The following is a 17,437-nucleotide window of genomic DNA, read 5'->3' as shown; positions in this document are numbered from 1 at the left end:
CAAATTATCAACAACTTTCTTAAATATTGAAGGTCTTCCACGAGAATTCTCTTTGTTGACACTGCCAGTTCGAACAAATTTGCTGATTACATCTCTAACGTGAGCCTCTAACGATGTTTCTTGAATTATTAAATAACGGTATTTGGCTAGATATTTTTACTTACAGGCGGGTAGAGAAGAATTCCACTCTTCGTTTACGAAGTTCCATTGCGGTAACAAGACATAACAATGGAAATGTCTCGTTCAACAGAATAAACTATTTTCACAGTCTTCGCTTCCTAGCACAAAAAATGTTCGTACTCAACCACCTGAAGATTGACTGTAATATTTTTTATATTATTTTATACAGTTTAAAACCCATTTACTATGTACAATTGAGGTGACGCCATCATATTGTTGGTGGGGACATTAGTGGGGATCATTAGACACAGTTTGGTTAGTTATCTACATGATATTCGTATACAGTATACATATATAAAATTTGACAGCAATCGGTCTGGTAAAAAAATCCGGACAGACGGCAGACAGACGAAAACGGGATCCCCATTTTTTGTGCTCTATGGGTCATGACCCATCAAGAAAATACGAAAAAAATTAAAATGTTTCACATATTTTCTTTTATTTTCTTTCGGCACCACCAAGAGGGAAAGGAAAGGACTAAGTACATGGAGAAATAGAGCAATCATACAATTTGATTGTTCTGCGATGAAAATGAAAATTTAACAGTATATACATATTTGTATTTATGTTGTTATTACTGGTTGCGTATCATAAAAGCGAAAAACTGAAGTTATCAGATTTATTCTATTTTTTGATTATTATTCTAGCAGTCAATGACAACGTAAAAACATTGTAAAGGGTCGGCGAAGTTTATCTTCCATTTATTCAACGATTTATTTTTTTAAAGTTAAAGTGACAAACAGGTAATAAATCGAACATTATTACGAAAAATACAGACGTGAATTCTTTAATGAAATTAGATGTTTGAACTACAGGTGGAACAGTAAACTATAAAAGCGGATCAGGTTATCTTGTTAATTTTAAACAACATTTGAACATTTTCTGTTAATGTAAGGATCAGACGAGTATTCCAAACATAACTGCTTTATTGAGACTTATGTATGCAATAGTAGCAATTGTGACATAACGACTTACAATGAGCGTTTTCTCTGTCAAATTATTTGACGACTTTACAAAATGTCAAAATAGTAGTAAATTAACTGGTTATTAAAATTTTTAATTCACGTTATATTTGGTTTAAATCCGATGCAAAATGTCGCAACTGCACGCCAAGAAAGTCCTTCAATACAAAGAACGTTTCAAGAAGGAAGCAGAAGAACTACTACTGACAGGTTTCCCCTCAACCATACTCAAACTCAATGCTTTAATAGTGACCCCCAAATTCAAAAAACGAGATTTTAGCGACATGCATGAAAATCTGACCTCGTTGTCCAAGTCAGATTTGTGTGTAGACCTCGATTTAGACAAAGGCGACTCCGTTCCTCAAGCAAAGAGACCAAAATATGACGACAGTGCTTGTCAAACCAAAGTTTCATGCCGACTACTGCAGACCAACAGGTTTTTAATAGATTTAATCGAAACAGTCAAACCTCCCATGATCAAACTCGTTGAAGACGCAAAAATAATGAAGATGTGGATCTCGTACATGATTCCAAAAATCGAAGACGGAAATAACTTTGGAGTCGAAATACAAGAGGAAACGCTAGCGTTGGTGCATGCTGTGGAAACGTGTGCCGCTCTCTTCTACGAGAGAATCTCCAGATACTTCTGCTCTAGAGCCAAGGTTATAAAAAATATTATCAAGTATCCAGACGTGGAGGACTACAAGAGAGCCGTACAAGAACTCGACGAAAAAGAATATGTCTCGTTTTGTCTAGTGATGTCCGATATTAGAAACCATTACTGTTCTTTGCATGACGTGTTTTTGAAAAATTTGGACAAGCTGAAAGCGCCGCGAACCCATCATCCTACAGAATCCTTGTACTAAACAACTAACAAAAAGACAGCTTATAATAAAGATCTTTTAGTACATAAATAACAAATTATAATTTAAAACGGTTTATGAACACTATTCAATTGCGAATCCGAACGATTGAATGGTATAATCGTTCCATACCTATGTACACTATTTACATTAGCCTCATTTTTTATTTCAAAATAGATAGAGTGTGCATTCACCGAGCACGCTTCGTCGCACCAACTGCAGTCTTGCAAGAAACATCTTCAGTACTACGAACTTTTCGGCCGAGTTTGCACGGTGAGTCGAACAGGATGAGTTTTTCTTTAATTGGGACGTAATTTTCAGAATTTCGACATTTGTTGAGTAGTTCGCTAAAGTTAATACATATGTCGAGGTACTTTAGGTGTTCTAGGAGTGTTTGACGGATCAGCTCTATGGCTATGGTCTTCAATCAAACTTCGAACGATCGTTCCTGGGCAGTCTGGAGCAATGTAAAAATTAATTAGTGAGGAAATTACTTCCAAATCGCCTCTCACATAAATAAGAATAGGTTGAATTTCAAAATCCAAATAGCAGAAAAACTTCTACAGTGGAGTTACTCATGTTCCTAAACGAATCTTGAGTTGTAAATTCTACACCATCGTTACCCCCATGTGTAAGTAAAATATCAGATGATCTAATTAAATGCGGTCATGAACTGAAAGTGGGAAAGGGGATTAAATGCTGACTTTGTGTCATGATTTATGTGTTCTGCAACTCGAATTTTGGATATTTATTCGCGGAGACGCTTCTCACAGCGGCGTGTGTACCGAACGACACTATTGTGATTTCGACCGAATTTAACATGTGTTTTCTTGTTTACATTCGCATTTAATGTGAAAACACAATAGAATATGGAAACATATTTTGTTACTTACCTAACGTCCATATGTATCTAGTTTAGAAGAAGTAAAGCAGTCCCAAAGATGTATTCTTCACAGAATCAAAATATTGGTGACTCTTGATGATATTCAACGCAAAATAATATTTTAACAATATTTTTATCGTTACCAAATTTTAAATGACTTAGTATCCGAAACTGATTCGAGTGATATGCACCGATCCTATTTAAATACGAATTAGAAAACAGACATTTTTACAATATAAATACTTAAAAGTACTCAGTCTTAACTCTTTCTCTTGTTAATTTATTTTTGGTGAGTTCAGTATTTTAAGATAATACACAGTTCCTTGTGTCATTTGGTTTTTTAACTTTTTTCATTTGTGAACTATCAGAAACACCAAAAAGTTCAGCAATTCTGGTATGTCCTTTTTTTAATGCTACAGATAGTGGCGTACGACCTATAAAAGCCGTACGATTAATGTCTGCACCTGATACAAGTAAAAGTTCTACAATCTTTTCGTGTCCTTTTTCGCAAGCTATGTAAAGAGGTGTACAGCCATTGGATCTAGATTGGTTTATATCTGCACCAAATGCAATTAAACGCTCCGCAATATTTTCATTTCCTATTTCGCAAGCTATGTAAAGAGGTGTAGCACCACAATGAGTGCCCTGGTTTATTTTTGCGCCCATAGAAATCAAACGTTCCACAATTTTAATATGTCCAAACTGAGTAGATATAAAAAGAGGTGTGGTACCATCCTCATTCCCGAGATTAATGTCTGCGCCTGATGTAACTAAAAGTTCAACAATGTTCACGTACCCTCTTTCGCAAGCAATATAAAGAGGTGTAACGCCAGTGTAGCTACACTGATTTATGTTTGCACCAAATGCAATTAAGCGCTCCGCAATATTTTCGTGTCCATTTTGACAAGCTATGTAAAGAGCTGTAGCGTCCATGACTGTAGACTGGTTTATGTTTGCACCAAACGCAATTAAGTGGTGCACAACATTTTCGTGTCCTGTTTCGCAAGCTAGGAAAAGAGGCGTAACACCACGAATTGTGGAGTGATTTACTTTTGCGCCCGCTAAAAGTAAACGTTCCACAACCTTAATATGTCCTTCCTGTGAAGATATCATAAGAGGCGTAGCACCTTTCACAGTATCGAGATTGACTTTCGCCCCTGATTTAATTAAAAGTTCCACAATGTTTTCGTATCCGAATTGGCAAGCTATGTAAAGGGGTGTAGCGCCAATTTTTCTCGACTGGTTTATGTTTGCACCGTGTGCAATTAAGCGCTTCACAATATTTTCGTTTCCTACTTCGCAAGCTATGTAAAGAGGTGTGGCACCTTTCACATTCCCCAGATTAATGTTTGCACCTAAAGTAACTAAAAGTTCTAGAATGTTTTCGTGTCCTTTTTGGCAAGCCACGTAAAGAGGTGTGATTCCGTCAGTGCTGCGAAAATTTATGTCGGCACCTAAGATCAGTAAATATTTAACAATTTTCTCATAATCTCTTTCGGATGCTAAGTAAAGCAAAGTCGTGCCCATTTTATTTTTAGCATTAAAAATGCTCTTCCGAGAATTTAATAACCGTGCACGTGGTCTACTAAAAGAAGTTGACATTTCTAAATACAGATGTTCTATTACATCAACATATTCACATACAGTTGCATAATACAATATGTTAACTATCTGATCAATTGGTAGATCGATCAAATTGTTGTTCTGTTGCTTCAAAATCTTAATTTCATTAGCAAGGCAGTTACTTTTTTGGGCATACATTAAGGGTGTCATTTTGAATAAAGCATCACATTGATACAAATCACAAATATTTAATAAATAATTTAAGATCTTCACATTTTCTTCCTTTTCAACCTCAACACTAGGACAACCAGAATCATCTACGATATAAGCGCCAAAAGTTGTTGTAACATCCAATCGAGGATGTCTTTGTCCCCACGAAGAAGCTATATGTAAAACACTCCGTCCACCGGCATCTGTACTTGTCCAAACTTCTTTTTCATAATTCTCCAATACATTGATGTTTTTGTATAATACTGCCACATGAGGTGGTGATTCTTTTGCCAACAGCAAATCGAAAAAAAAACGTACATTTACATACCTTGGCCCAAAAATCACATCTACAAAAATAGATGAAAGCCGCTGATTTTGAGAGAAATAAAGCGCTGCGAAATATTCGGCAAACGAGTTATGAATAAAACAAGCTGGTTTTGACGTTATCTTTGTTAATAAACCAACCGAAACGTATTCTTCTTTAAAGTCTTCGAAACTATTTTCAATATCGATATTAAGTGTCTTTAAGAATTCTTTGGAGAATAATGTTTTCAGGGCTAAGTTTTGGTGGTACTTGAGAATTGCAGTTTCTAGTATTTTAACTGCTGATTCAGACAAGGATTTTTTTTCAAAGTAGACCTTCATCTTTTCTTCCACAAAATAATGATATAAATCAGTCAAAACAAATATATCATTAAGGAGTTTAAAATATTTGCTTATATCTTGACGAAGCAAATTTGTAAGCATAAAGATCTGTAAAGGTATGGCTAATATTTCTTTATGTTCAACCAGTACAAATGAAGACCGAATTTTACTTATAATTTCTTCAAATTGTTCGGTTATATAAATGTTTTCTAGACGTTTTTTAATGTAAGTGGTTTGCTCTTGTTCACTGAATTGACACAAGTTTAAAGAAAGCACATTAAATTTAGTCTCTAATAAACGTTTCAGTTGAAATCGACTTGTTATCCACTGGGGGTGACCTTTCTTTGAAAGTTCAACAATTAAATTTGTAATTGTTGCTAGATATTCAGTAGGAATTTCGTCCAAAGCATCCCAAACGTAAAATACTTGATTCTGTTTAATAAACACTTGTAAAAACTCCTTTGCTACTTGGTCCATCCATTTATACTTCTCATTCAAAAGAAAATTTTGTAAAGAATCTAAATTATCAGACCGATTATTATCGTTTATAATATATTTCGAAAAGAGAGAAATATCTGTGGGTTTTATAAAGATGATCCAAATTTTTGAAGGACATGTGTTTTTCAAACTGTTCATTAACTCGGACTTTCCCATTCCCGGGTTACTAATTATCAAATTTATATTGTTCGCAAGATTTCGACACCACATCTCTTTTTCTGATAAGAGAAACTTATTCACTTTATATTCTTCTAAACTGCTTATATTGCCCTTACTTTGAATCCACTCAAAACTGTCTTCATCTATAAATCTCAAGTGGTGGAAAATTTTCTTATCTTTATTTTTGTCACAAATTGCTTCAAACTGCGTTTTGTGACATTTGTTTCTAGTGATAAAAACGTTAATTCGGGTAGTATCTCTTTCTGTCTCAGTCGAATGAACGCTTGAATCTCGTTCATTTAAGTAATTTTCTATATTATGAATACTGCAATTTTTCAACTTCTGGTTTAATGAATCAGTGTTTTGCACGTCATCAATTACAACTGAAGTATTTTCATCATTCCTTTGAAAATATTTTATATTTATAACATTTCGACATAAATTTCGTTCGATATATGGTTCGGGAAGATTTTCTAACAGACCGCCGATAGTATACGGACCCTCCAACATTTCTACCAAATGGCTTGTTCTTATAGTATGAGTAAAATCAAGACTAAATGCATTTTTTAAACTGACCTCTTCTTTTCCTTGAATTGAAACATTAAACTTTTCGAGTACCTTATCTAGGTGTGGTGGTTTTAAGTCCGACAAATTTCGAAAAACTGAACCATGACTAATATTTTCTTTATTAATATCATCTATAAGAAGAATAATCCTAACTTGTGGACATAACTTTATCAATTTGTGAGCGACTGCATCTTCCGTTACAATTATTGGACATTTACTGTTCAACCACAGCAATGTGTTTAATAACTTCAAATCTAAATTGTCTAGAGTTTCAATGTAAGGATGGCTAAGATGATACATTTCTCGTGTTTTATTTAATTCTTTAGTATCTTTAATCTGACTCATGGCATCGCCCCATAAGTATTTAATTTTATGGTAAGTATTATTTTCAAATACCGTAACAGTGAAAGCAGAAATTGCCTCTCGTAAAATTTTCATATTCTCATTTACACTACTACCAAAACACAACGGTTTAATTCGAGAAGATAAGAGGGTATGTGCAATGGCATGTTGCACCCAATTTTTACAAAGTTTATATTTCTCACCCTGCTGTTGACTCCACCTGGATATCATTTTCAAATACACATCACATTCGGTTTGATTCGCAAGAAATAATTTTGTAAACTTCTCGACTATTTTTGTTAAAAGAATTTTAGAATTATCCTGATTAACAAAGAAATAAAATTTCTCAAAAAACTGTCTGTACATTAAAATTTCTGGAGAGTAATCATATAAACAGTCATCTTCAACAACATGAAACCTATAACAATGATTTAATGTATCTGATAACTGAAAAATTTTATCTTTCGGATAAAATGGAGACAATCCAATTTGAAAATCTTCACCATCAAGACAAAATCGTGTATGTTCCTTAACGCCAAACTTAAGATTAGTACATAAAATAAAATTATCAACGTGGCAGTTTATATTTTGAGCAGAATTGAAGTATTTTTTTAAGCTAAAATCTCCGTTTTCTTGTTTGAGTTTTGCTACGTGTAAGTTACCTTCAACGTTATGTTTAAGTTGTAAAGCAGAGACATTGCTACCTGCTGCTGATGTTATTTTAATAACTATATCATCAAAATCACCAAAATTTTCATCATTAGAAGATAAGTAAAAATCCTCTACTTCATCGTCAGTAGCGCAGTTGATCCCGATGTTGGCGATGTTCAAATTTTCATAGTCGATATCTTTAGTGGTTGTACCGGATCTTCTTTTAAATGTCTGAAAAAAATATATGAGTTAACGGTTAGTGAACATTTTGGCAAACAATAACAAAGATGCAACGCCAAGGACGCAAAAGTAAGTGACATTTGAGTATAAAAAAAAGTGACAAGTGAGACTATTTAAATATGTACACATCACAGTGTAAGATCTAGAAGTGAATGTACGCCAGCTTGAATCGTGACCCGATAAGTTGCAAATAGATGATTAAAAAATTGATGAAATTATTAAAAAACTTTAATACTTTGGTTTATTGCCCACCAAACTTGTTAAATTTTTATCATTATCACTAATTCTTTCCACTACTTTGATAAAAATGTTATGGATTTTTTTTATTACTTCTATCTTTTATTAACGAATTTATAAAAAATTAATTCGCTTATTAATTTTGTTTAGACCGAAAATAGAAATTCTGGTAAACTAATCAATTGAAAAACATTCATTATCACGTTCCCAATGTACTTAAAAAAAATTGTTTATTTATTATAATTTGAAGTATGTACTTTATTTTCATTGTTGTAGTAAAATTTTTCTTCGGTCCAAACTTTAATAACGTTTTTCTCCAGTCGTCTTAAAACATGACACTTTTAATGACAATTTCCATACTAAAAGTAGACGTTTTTGTAATTAGAACAAATTCACTTTTAATCCTAGGTTTCTAAACTCTTTTAAATGCTAGGATTAAAAACAAATAATAATTAATCTCAAACTATATTTTTTCGTCAATTTTGAAAATATTAATAATGTTGTCTTTAATATTTAATAATTTTATTAACAATAATAATTAAACACATTACATAATTTCTAAATTTTAAAATTGATATTAAATGATTGATTAGAATAACTTTCAGAAAATTGGATTAGCGATTTGCCGTCACTACTATTTCATTGTCAGTTACGTCTTTGGTTATATTGACTTCACTGCACTTCGGTGTTTTTTGGGGAATCACTCCACTCATACTCGCTTCATCTAACCGAAAAAATTTTCGCGCTATATCTTCTTTGTGTTTCACTGATTCCTCTATGTAACCCTCCGCTACACTATTCGATTTCTACTCTCCCTGTCTCTTGAGAGATATAATGTCACCTCCAGTATCTACAAGGAAAGTGGCAGAAGTGCGATGTAAGCAATGCCCGCTATATTCATTGGGATTTTCCAATTTTAAAAATTTAGCTATTTTTCGTGGAATATCGCTAATTTTGTGAAACCCAACTACTTGTCGCTGACACTTTTCATTTAGGTATTTAACGAAAAATCGAACTTCATGAAAATTTTTTGGTCGAAGAGCTATATATTTCTGGTAAATATTAAAATATTTTTCCTCCATAACGGTAAATGATCTTGGTTTTTTATTTTTCGTATGAGGAATCGTTACAAGTAAACCTGATTTAACATTTTCAATATTGTCCATTCTTAATTCCACCAATTCCTGACAACAGCATGCGCAACTCACTCCGAAGATTACAACGACCTGAAGGACAACTTATACTCATTTCATTAATTTAAGCTGTAAACTTACTTTCGTAAATAAATATTTTTCATCTGGAGCATAGCTTAAAAAATCTTCTATTTGGTCATTTGTTAAAACTCTTGATTTCTTTGACTTGTAACCTTCCGCTTGTTTCTTCAAAAACGCTCTTAGTTTAGAAAATGTTTCTACATCTATTCCATTTTTTATATTTAAACTCGTCTTTGCCATCGAATATTGCGACCATAGTGTGGATGATTTCATTGTTTTTCCCAAAATGGCAAAATACACCATCAAAACGTTTTCAGAATAGGTTTCAATGTTTTTCTCCTTACACCATCTCACGAAGCGCTTATAGGTAAACTCAGAGATTTCAAGCTATTTGGTCGGAAGTAAGTCTGCAATCACTATTTGTGCCTTTTCAACCACATCTGGAGGCAAATCTTCTTCAACATTCATTGTTGGCGAAAAATGAATAAATTTTTGATACTTTTTGAAAATCAATGACACAACGTAAATAAAAAATAGGTAATCATGACTACGTGAATACCAGGCTACTGATTCCATTTTCATTACATTTTTTTTATTGAATTATTTCCTATTTTTGTGTTACATTAATAGCAGGACAAAAAATAGCATGTCTCATTCGGATTAAAAGTGGGTTTTTTCACTCCCAAAATTTTGCTCGCCAAAAAATCACCACTTTTAATCCTAATAAAACAATATATTATCTTATTCAAAAATTTGTGTAATTTTGCCTATGCTATCATTGTTTAAGTGTTAAAAATAAGACACCTAACTGCCAGAGACATCTACCATTAAATAGTTGCACGGAAGAGTTACGTAGTCAGATTACGTTCCTGTGTCTCGGTATAGTCCGGACTTTCACTTATAGATAGCACTGCAAATGTAGACCCAAAGTTGGTGCCAACGCAAATTGTAAAATTTTTGGGATTTTTAGCGAAACCTTGACTATATTACATAACAAATACTTGCTAGTTTACGGAAAAAGGCAGATTTTAACTGCTCAAAAAAGTGCTGCGTAGTTTCAAAAACAAACACCCGTTTTAAAACAAAAAAAAAATTTCATAAAAAATGAAATACTTTTTTCATTTAAAATATTCCTTTAATCATATTGCGACGTAAATTTATCAAATCACGAATCCACATCTAAAGCTACGTTCAGCAACATTAACCTAGAAAGCACAAACTAGAAAGTAGATGTAGATGTACCTACTAAATATTAACTCACCTCCATGATTCTCGAAGTCAGTAACACTTTAAGCAAAGAAACAATGTTAAAGGGGCCATCGATGATCCATTTTTTCAGTAATGAATTAATAAATAATATTGTTTGCTGTTGGCGACGTGTCTACTTCACAAAGTTGCACCTACAACAATGTGGATTGTGGTTAGAAATTGATGGGACAGTGAATCACAGCAATATTTGTGAGTCTTTTTAATCGAAGACTCACAGCGAAGACTGCGTGCCGAGAATATTGTCTGTTACCTTTTATGTAACATATAAAATGTACATTGTCAACTTTTAAAAGAAGCTAATGTTTTGAGCAGGTCAAATGTTTGACATGCAACATAAACGTACTAAGGTCACCCACTTTATGTAAATTTGTTTCTATTCTACAGCATGTAAACAACTTAACACAGGGAGTAGGGGGACTTAACGTTATTGGATGTTGGATGTGTCCAACGAAAACGAAAATTTGCGCAGAGCATAGCTTGCTTACAATTTAAGAAAACTAATTTTATAATTTGTTTTTCAGAATTTTCAAGTACCGAGAAGAGATAAAAAAATTCGTTAAACATGCTTAAGGTGAAAAACGTAACGTCTTAGCCAAGGTTAATAAGATCTGGAATGCGTATTGGGGATTTTTCAGGGCCACGAACAAAATATGTCATCCGTTCTAGCTACCCTGCTGTATCGAAAGCAAAGATATGTAAAAGACAAATGATAATAATAAAATTGAGTGGGCTTACATAGCAAAGTTAGAAAAATTGCAGAGAGAAGAACCATTGAAAGCTGCCACAAAACTTTCACAACGTCATATACACTACCAAAATGAAAAAATGAAAGTTTCGTTAGCTGCACCATTAGCTGGACAAACCTTCAGTCAAAGTGTTAGTAACTATACTTTACTATTTTGCAGGGATATTAATATAAAAGATTTTGAAGGCTGCGAGGCTACTGCCCACTTTTGTTTGGTGATAAACAATGTCTTTGCCATGTTAAATTCGAAGAATTGTGCCAAGTCAGAGTTTAGTCGCGGTTTGTCTCCTAAAAACTTTAAAGAATTTGACGAGAAGATCAAACAGTACATTGAATATTTGTCACTGCTTATGGAAATTTATTAATCCACTCAAATAGGAAAACAAAATTTTTAGTATTTATTACTCCTATTTGTCTAACTACAGTTTTGCATTTACATCAAGACTTAATCATTAATAATTACTCCTATTTAAAATATATCCTGACTTATAAATTAAGTCAGGATCATTTAGAAATTATTTTTAGCTGCATTAGACGTCGCGGTGGAAACAATAAATCTTCTTCTTTTCAATTTCAGTGTGCGTGTAGAAAATTATTAGTCCGGCACCAGATCAAAGAAACAAAAGTAGTACCAGTGAGTATAGATGTTAAATACATAGTCACTGATAGTACTCTAATTGTTTAACTGTTGACAGCACTAGTATTTTAAGTGTAGGTTGTGGAAAAAGAATTGTGTCCAAAAGTTCGTTAATCAACAATATAAAAGACAAATATTGTCAGAAGAAGAGCACGACTATTGCTCATTGAACAATAATATGCTTTCTGAGTACAAAAATCATGTGGTTGAATACATTGCGGGATGTGTGGTGAAAAAAATTGCAAAAAATATATCTTGCGATATATGTAAGTCACAATTGTTTGTCGATAGCTCACATTCAGTGTTATTGCAACATAAGAATAGAGTTGGCTTAATATTATCTACTAAAATTGTAACTTTTATTTGTAAAACAATTGAAACCACCTTTAAAAAAATGGCCATCAGTTGGTCAAAATAGAAAATATTTCGGAATATTTTGCGATTCAGTTATTTAGGAAACATATTTGTGAAAAGGTATTTTCTTACGAAATCATGAATGTGCATATTTTAAATCAAGATTTATTTGATAATTTGTATAATTAAAGTTATAGCAGATACTTACATAAACATAAGGTTACACCATGAAACGAGAAAAATAAATCAAAAACAAAAAAATTGTAGGGTATAATAAGAAGTAAATTTACGAAGCTTATTTTATTCAATAATGAATAGGTATTGTAAATTTGTATTGTATTATGTACTCGTATGTAAATAAAATTTTGAAACTTTTACAAAGTGTTCTTTTTTGTCGTCTTATTGTACAGCTGCTTCGAAGATCTATTCAGCTTACAATTTACTCGTACAATTTTTCATTTAATGTGCTATTTTCAAGGGCTGGCTAAGTATCTTGGATATTGGCCAGCAACCCAGAGGCAGGGTTTGTAAAACTGCGTGTAAAAAATATTAACTACATTAATTACATTATTAATTTTTACTGCCACTAATACAGGGTTTCTATAAATGATTATAGGGTCGCAGAGGGTCATGTAAACGTACCGCCTCTTCGATTTGAACCGTACTAAATGCCCAAGGACGCATGACAAAGATCAGACGCATCTGTATAATTGGTTGCCTAAATGCTTCATATCTTTTTAAAAAATAAAACTAATTCATTACAATAAAAAGAAACAAATTTATTGCGGGTAAACATCACAGTAGATGTTCAAAATGTTCACCACTTTGTGCAAGGCCCATTGTTCAATTTCATGTTGCAACAGAAACTCCTGACTGCAGAGGAAATTTTGTCAAAGATGTTTGCGGATTCTGCTCAAGTTGTCTCGAATCATCAACAACTTCCTTCTTAACAATCAACTGGTGAGTCTGGGAAAAACAGGAAGAAAAAAACCTTATCACATTTTGGTGGAGTTATAATGATTTTAAAATTGAACAGACTGACAAACAGACAGACAGAGAGAGAGACCGACAGACGGACAGACAGATGAACAGACAGACAGACGGACAGACAGACGGAAATGGGGGACCTATTTCCTCGTACTCTAGGGGTCATGAAAGATCGAGAAAACGTACAAGTAGAGTTGGCCGACGGACTCGATTACAATACTTCCTTTGCTTATGCTTAGGAAGTAAAAAAGTTGTTTGAAAGACCACTATAATGAACGGACGAACCGAAAATCTTTTGGACGACAAAAAAATATATTTTCCGTCAAAATAAGTTATCGCACGACAAGGGTAATATTTAACGACAGGACAATATTTTCCACGACAATAATATATTATGGTACGAATTTTATAAGAAGCATTTTGTAGCACGCACAGAGTAAGTGCGACAAAATGTCTTATAAATGAGCTGTCATACGGTATTTTTTCTACTTTGCGCCTTTTTAAACAAAACAATGAAATTTCGAAATTTAGGGAATCTTGCGGCAGTTGAAAATATTTGCACTATGTAAAAATGACGGGTATAGAAATAAGGTACATTTTCTTATTAGCCTCGTTCTAGTCACACCAATCAACGTGTAAAACATCAAAAATATCAGACGATTAAATTTTGTTTTTAGTAAAAGTACAGATATTCAAAATTATGCTGCAACTGCTTGTTCTGTTTTAGTAAGACCAAAAGCACAATGAAAGCTGTAATTTCTACCAATGTGGTTCTTGGATACTCATCAGTTAATATATTTTGAAACTACAGCAGAAACTTATAGTAGTGGTGAAATGATTCCTTTTCCTTTTAAAATATCTCTATGTTGGCCGGAACCCAAAGAAAAAGTTGTCAAAAAAAAAGAAAAAAGAAAAAGTACCCGCTGTTGCGTCTTCCAAAGCTTTGGAAGAATATTATAAGAAGAGGAAGAGAAAATAGAAAAAGAAACCATAGAAAAAGGAAAAATAAAACAAGAGCGTAAACACAGACAGCAAGAAAAAATTAATGTGCAGAAAGGGAAAAACATCACAACAGGTAATGAAAAAAAAAAAAAAAACAGACATACATAGTGACAACAATTCGCACTCTACAATAGGAAGTAAAAATAATGAAAACTTACTAGAAATTTAACGCTTATGTTATCGTACAATAATGAACATCGTTTACCCAGAAAAATCATCAGAATCAATACTGATGAAGTGATGACACGGGAGAAAATACCTACGATGTTGAACATATAGAGAAGAAATGGCTAAATTGGAAGAGGCCGGCCAAGAAAGACATTTTAGTGTATCAGTAACCAGAAATTGTACAAAAAAATGAAAAAGCCAATATTAAAAACTAAGAGAGGTTTATGTTATATTTGTGAAATTTCAGAGCTTAAATGTTAAGTTGCTAGTATTTTTTTGTGTTGTTTGTATATTTTTAATTATTTACATATTTTTATAAATTATTATTAAATATAAACATTGAACCTACATGGGTGTCGATAATAGGTAACCTTGGTGTCTGTAACTGGGACAAACACATTTTCCAAGTGTCAACTAAACTTCAACTAAAAAATAACAATAATTCTTATTATCTTTTCATTGACTATGTCTATGATTAAATTATACCTTCGTGATAAGTGCTTCGCACATAGTTAAAGCTTTGGTAATATTTTAAAAAACTTACTTGTTCACAAAAATAGACGACGTCTATAAATTGTGTCAGTATTTAACTGAGAAGCATCATTAACAACCTAAAAATATTTTATAACGTCATTAAATTAACCACTAATCGATATAATCACATTAGAGACTTGAATTTTCTATTAATAAGCAAAAATTTATCGATTTACAATTTCGAAATGCTTTAATATGAATTATATGTAGTTATTTCTGAAGCTTCGACATTACAGATATGATAGAAAAGAAAGTCTTCACCATCTAAAAAACCAACACATTTATAAACCTTCTTAGAAAAGCACAAAACTCACCTCAACCCCCATCTTATAATTCAACGAAATATTTTCGGAGTATTTAATTTTAAACTGCCTCTGAGTGTTCACCAAAAACATGAGATACATCTTTTTATTGCTTTCGCTCCAGTCGCACCAGTCTAGATTTATCAACTCATCCAATATATTATCCGACTAGAAAAAATCTTTTTTTCACTAGCAATCATTAAGCATGCAAATGTCGACTCATTTAGAGGTAGCAAATTCAACTTTTGCGACCACCGGTTCAAAAAGAAAAATTGAGGTTATGTACGCAATGTTTGATGTGATTATTTCTTAAAAAATGAACAAATGTGTGCTACAAACATTACTTGAGTATACGCATGGTAGTTGGTAGACGGTAGAAGATAAAATGATTAACTCAGCGACAAGTATAAACGGTTTTCTTCGTGTTGAAGATTTAGATTAAGTTTGATTAGAAATCAAAACACAATCATGTTGCGTCAAAAAATTGAACGTTTATTTTTTCAATTTATTGTCTTATGGTTTCTACTAGTGAAAAAAATAGTATATTAACCACGGTTGCAAAGCCACTTCTAGACCTCGCGCTTCAGAGCCCTCGACGCTGCGCGTCTCGGGTTCTAATTTGCGCTCGGTCTAGAATGCTTGGCTCTGCAACCTTGGCTAATAATATACTATTAATTATTATTTGAAATCGGAAAATGAGAAATACGTACGACATCTTCGATCGCCTGACCACTTTCCGCGAGACCGAAAAGAATAATAAACGCCGTTATTACCAACGAGAATATGCGAAGATACTGATCTGTTAAGACATCTTGAAACTGAAAAAAAATTACAACAAGAAGACTCGCGCGAAACACATACCCAAAAATAATAAATAGCGATATTCGCCATCAAAAACGTGCCCACAATTTGAAAGGGCAAAACGTAAATTTGGACACCTCGTAGAATTTTTCTCAAAATTCTGAAACGTGTCGATAAAACTAAATAGTTCAATGGGTATTGTTTGCTTACTGAGTAATTTTGATGTGATATCGGAGACAAAACTTCAAATTGTCTGCGATTTCTCGATCATCGCCAGTCATGTTTTTCAGAAAAAACAAACAATTGTAAATGTGGAACTTCACATGCATCCAGCAATAAACGATTCGCAATGAAGGCTGAACTATGGAGATGTACGTCAAAGGTACGAAGCCAGCTTTCGAAAACCAGATGACAAAATTTTGCCACTTCGGAAAATATACTTCTGCTACGTCGTTTTCAAAGAAAACTTGTTTGTCTTGTTCTGTGGGCATAACATAAAAGAAGGCTGTAATCAGCCCGAGAAAAAAAGTCACCGCTAAATACACAGTGACTATCAACAAAGTTTGATTGTATTGTTTTTGCCACTGTTGGTTGACTGGGACTTTCCAAGAACGCATATATTTTGTAGAGGAGATTATCAGTGGTGATAAAAAGTACAAAGACAAAATGCAGAGAATCAACTACAACAAATTATCATATATAACAAAAAGAAAATTATAAATTATTAAGGCACTTACATAAACTACAATGAAAAATGTCGGTCCAAACTGGACGAAATAATTAACGCTAGCTCTGCGAACGAACGACAAAGCTTGAAGAATCAAGAAAAAAATAAAATAAACCGTTAAAAAAATTAAACAATTTTTTACTAGTTTGACCTCTAAAAAGTCGATGACGAAGATCTGCCATATTTTTAAACACTTTTGTCTGCAGAAAAATAATAATTAAGTGTACTTTACGGACAATTCAAAATACCTTCCATGGTGGCGTGGAGTCATCCAAAACCAGGACAAACGTGCAAAGTTTTACAAAGACCGTAACCGTAAATATGTCGTGATGCTGCCTACGAATATTTAATAAAAACACTGAAAATAAGCGGAAGTCTATAGAGAAGTTTGTTTCTTTACACACAAACTCGTTGAAAGCTCGTTTGTACTCACATAAATCACTGTGGCCATCGAAACAGTAGGGCAATCAATAGTCGTCAATGGCAAAATATGTATAGGCTGTAAAGTTATCCGTAAAAAATATTTTTTCAGAGATCTTGCGACATCGAGACCTGTGAAATATAAATGAAATTATCTGTGAAAGTTTACTTAACTCAGTGTTTTTTGCAACTCAATTGGGAGTCATAAACTACAGGTGTAGGACTATGTTATTTTATACAATTTAAAACCCATTTACTATGTAAAAAGTGACGTCAT

At 33.0% G+C, this 17,437-nt stretch overlaps 2 protein-coding genes and 1 long non-coding RNA gene across 7 annotated transcripts; 1 reads left to right on the top strand and 2 right to left on the bottom strand.

Annotated features, from left to right (window-relative positions):
- Window positions 1–958: 958 nt before the first annotated feature.
- On the top strand, window positions 959–2,073 carry LOC135123606 (proteasome activator complex subunit 3-like). The gene has a single exon (XM_064048404.1). It carries the CDS (start codon window positions 1,274–1,276, stop codon window positions 2,006–2,008), a length of 735 nt encoding a protein of 244 aa, XP_063904474.1. The 5' UTR covers window positions 959–1,273; the 3' UTR covers window positions 2,009–2,073.
- On the bottom strand, window positions 2,043–10,845 carry LOC135123605 (ankyrin-1-like). Of its 5 annotated transcripts, XM_064048403.1 has the most exons (6): window positions 10,734–10,845; window positions 10,476–10,614; window positions 10,328–10,419; window positions 7,535–7,754; window positions 2,899–4,945; window positions 2,043–2,462 (listed from the first exon to the last, which is right to left on the bottom strand). In XM_064048403.1, exons 3-5 carry the CDS (start codon window positions 10,334–10,336, stop codon window positions 3,192–3,194), a joined length of 1,983 nt encoding a protein of 660 aa, XP_063904473.1. In that variant the 5' UTR covers window positions 10,337–10,419; window positions 10,476–10,614; window positions 10,734–10,845; the 3' UTR covers window positions 2,043–2,462; window positions 2,899–3,191. The 5 variants fall into 5 exon arrangements, with proteins under 5 accessions (XP_063904473.1, XP_063904470.1, XP_063904469.1 ...); XM_064048400.1 differs by having other exon boundaries at window positions 2,899–7,754; window positions 10,328–10,433; XM_064048399.1 differs by having other exon boundaries at window positions 2,899–7,754.
- LOC135123607 (uncharacterized) lies at window positions 9,072–10,314 on the bottom strand. Its single transcript, XR_010279671.1, has 2 exons — window positions 9,275–10,314; window positions 9,072–9,226 (listed from the first exon to the last, which is right to left on the bottom strand). It is a non-coding gene; the product is annotated as an uncharacterized LOC135123607 (long non-coding RNA).
- Window positions 10,846–17,437: the final 6,592 nt, after the last annotated feature.

Source organism: Zophobas morio, unplaced genomic scaffold (genome assembly GCF_036711695.1).
Source record: "Zophobas morio isolate AGI-343-1 ecotype UQ-CSIRO unplaced genomic scaffold, CSIRO_AGI_Zmor_V1 ptg000006l, whole genome shotgun sequence".
Classification (NCBI taxonomy): Eukaryota; Metazoa; Arthropoda; class Insecta; order Coleoptera; family Tenebrionidae; genus Zophobas; species Zophobas morio.
This window is presented reverse-complemented; position numbering and strand designations above follow the sequence as displayed.

Coding starts and splice junctions, on each gene's coding strand:
- LOC135123606 (XM_064048404.1), top strand. CDS start 1,274: ATGTCGCAACTGCACGCCAAGAAAGTCCTTCAATACAAAGAACGTTTC.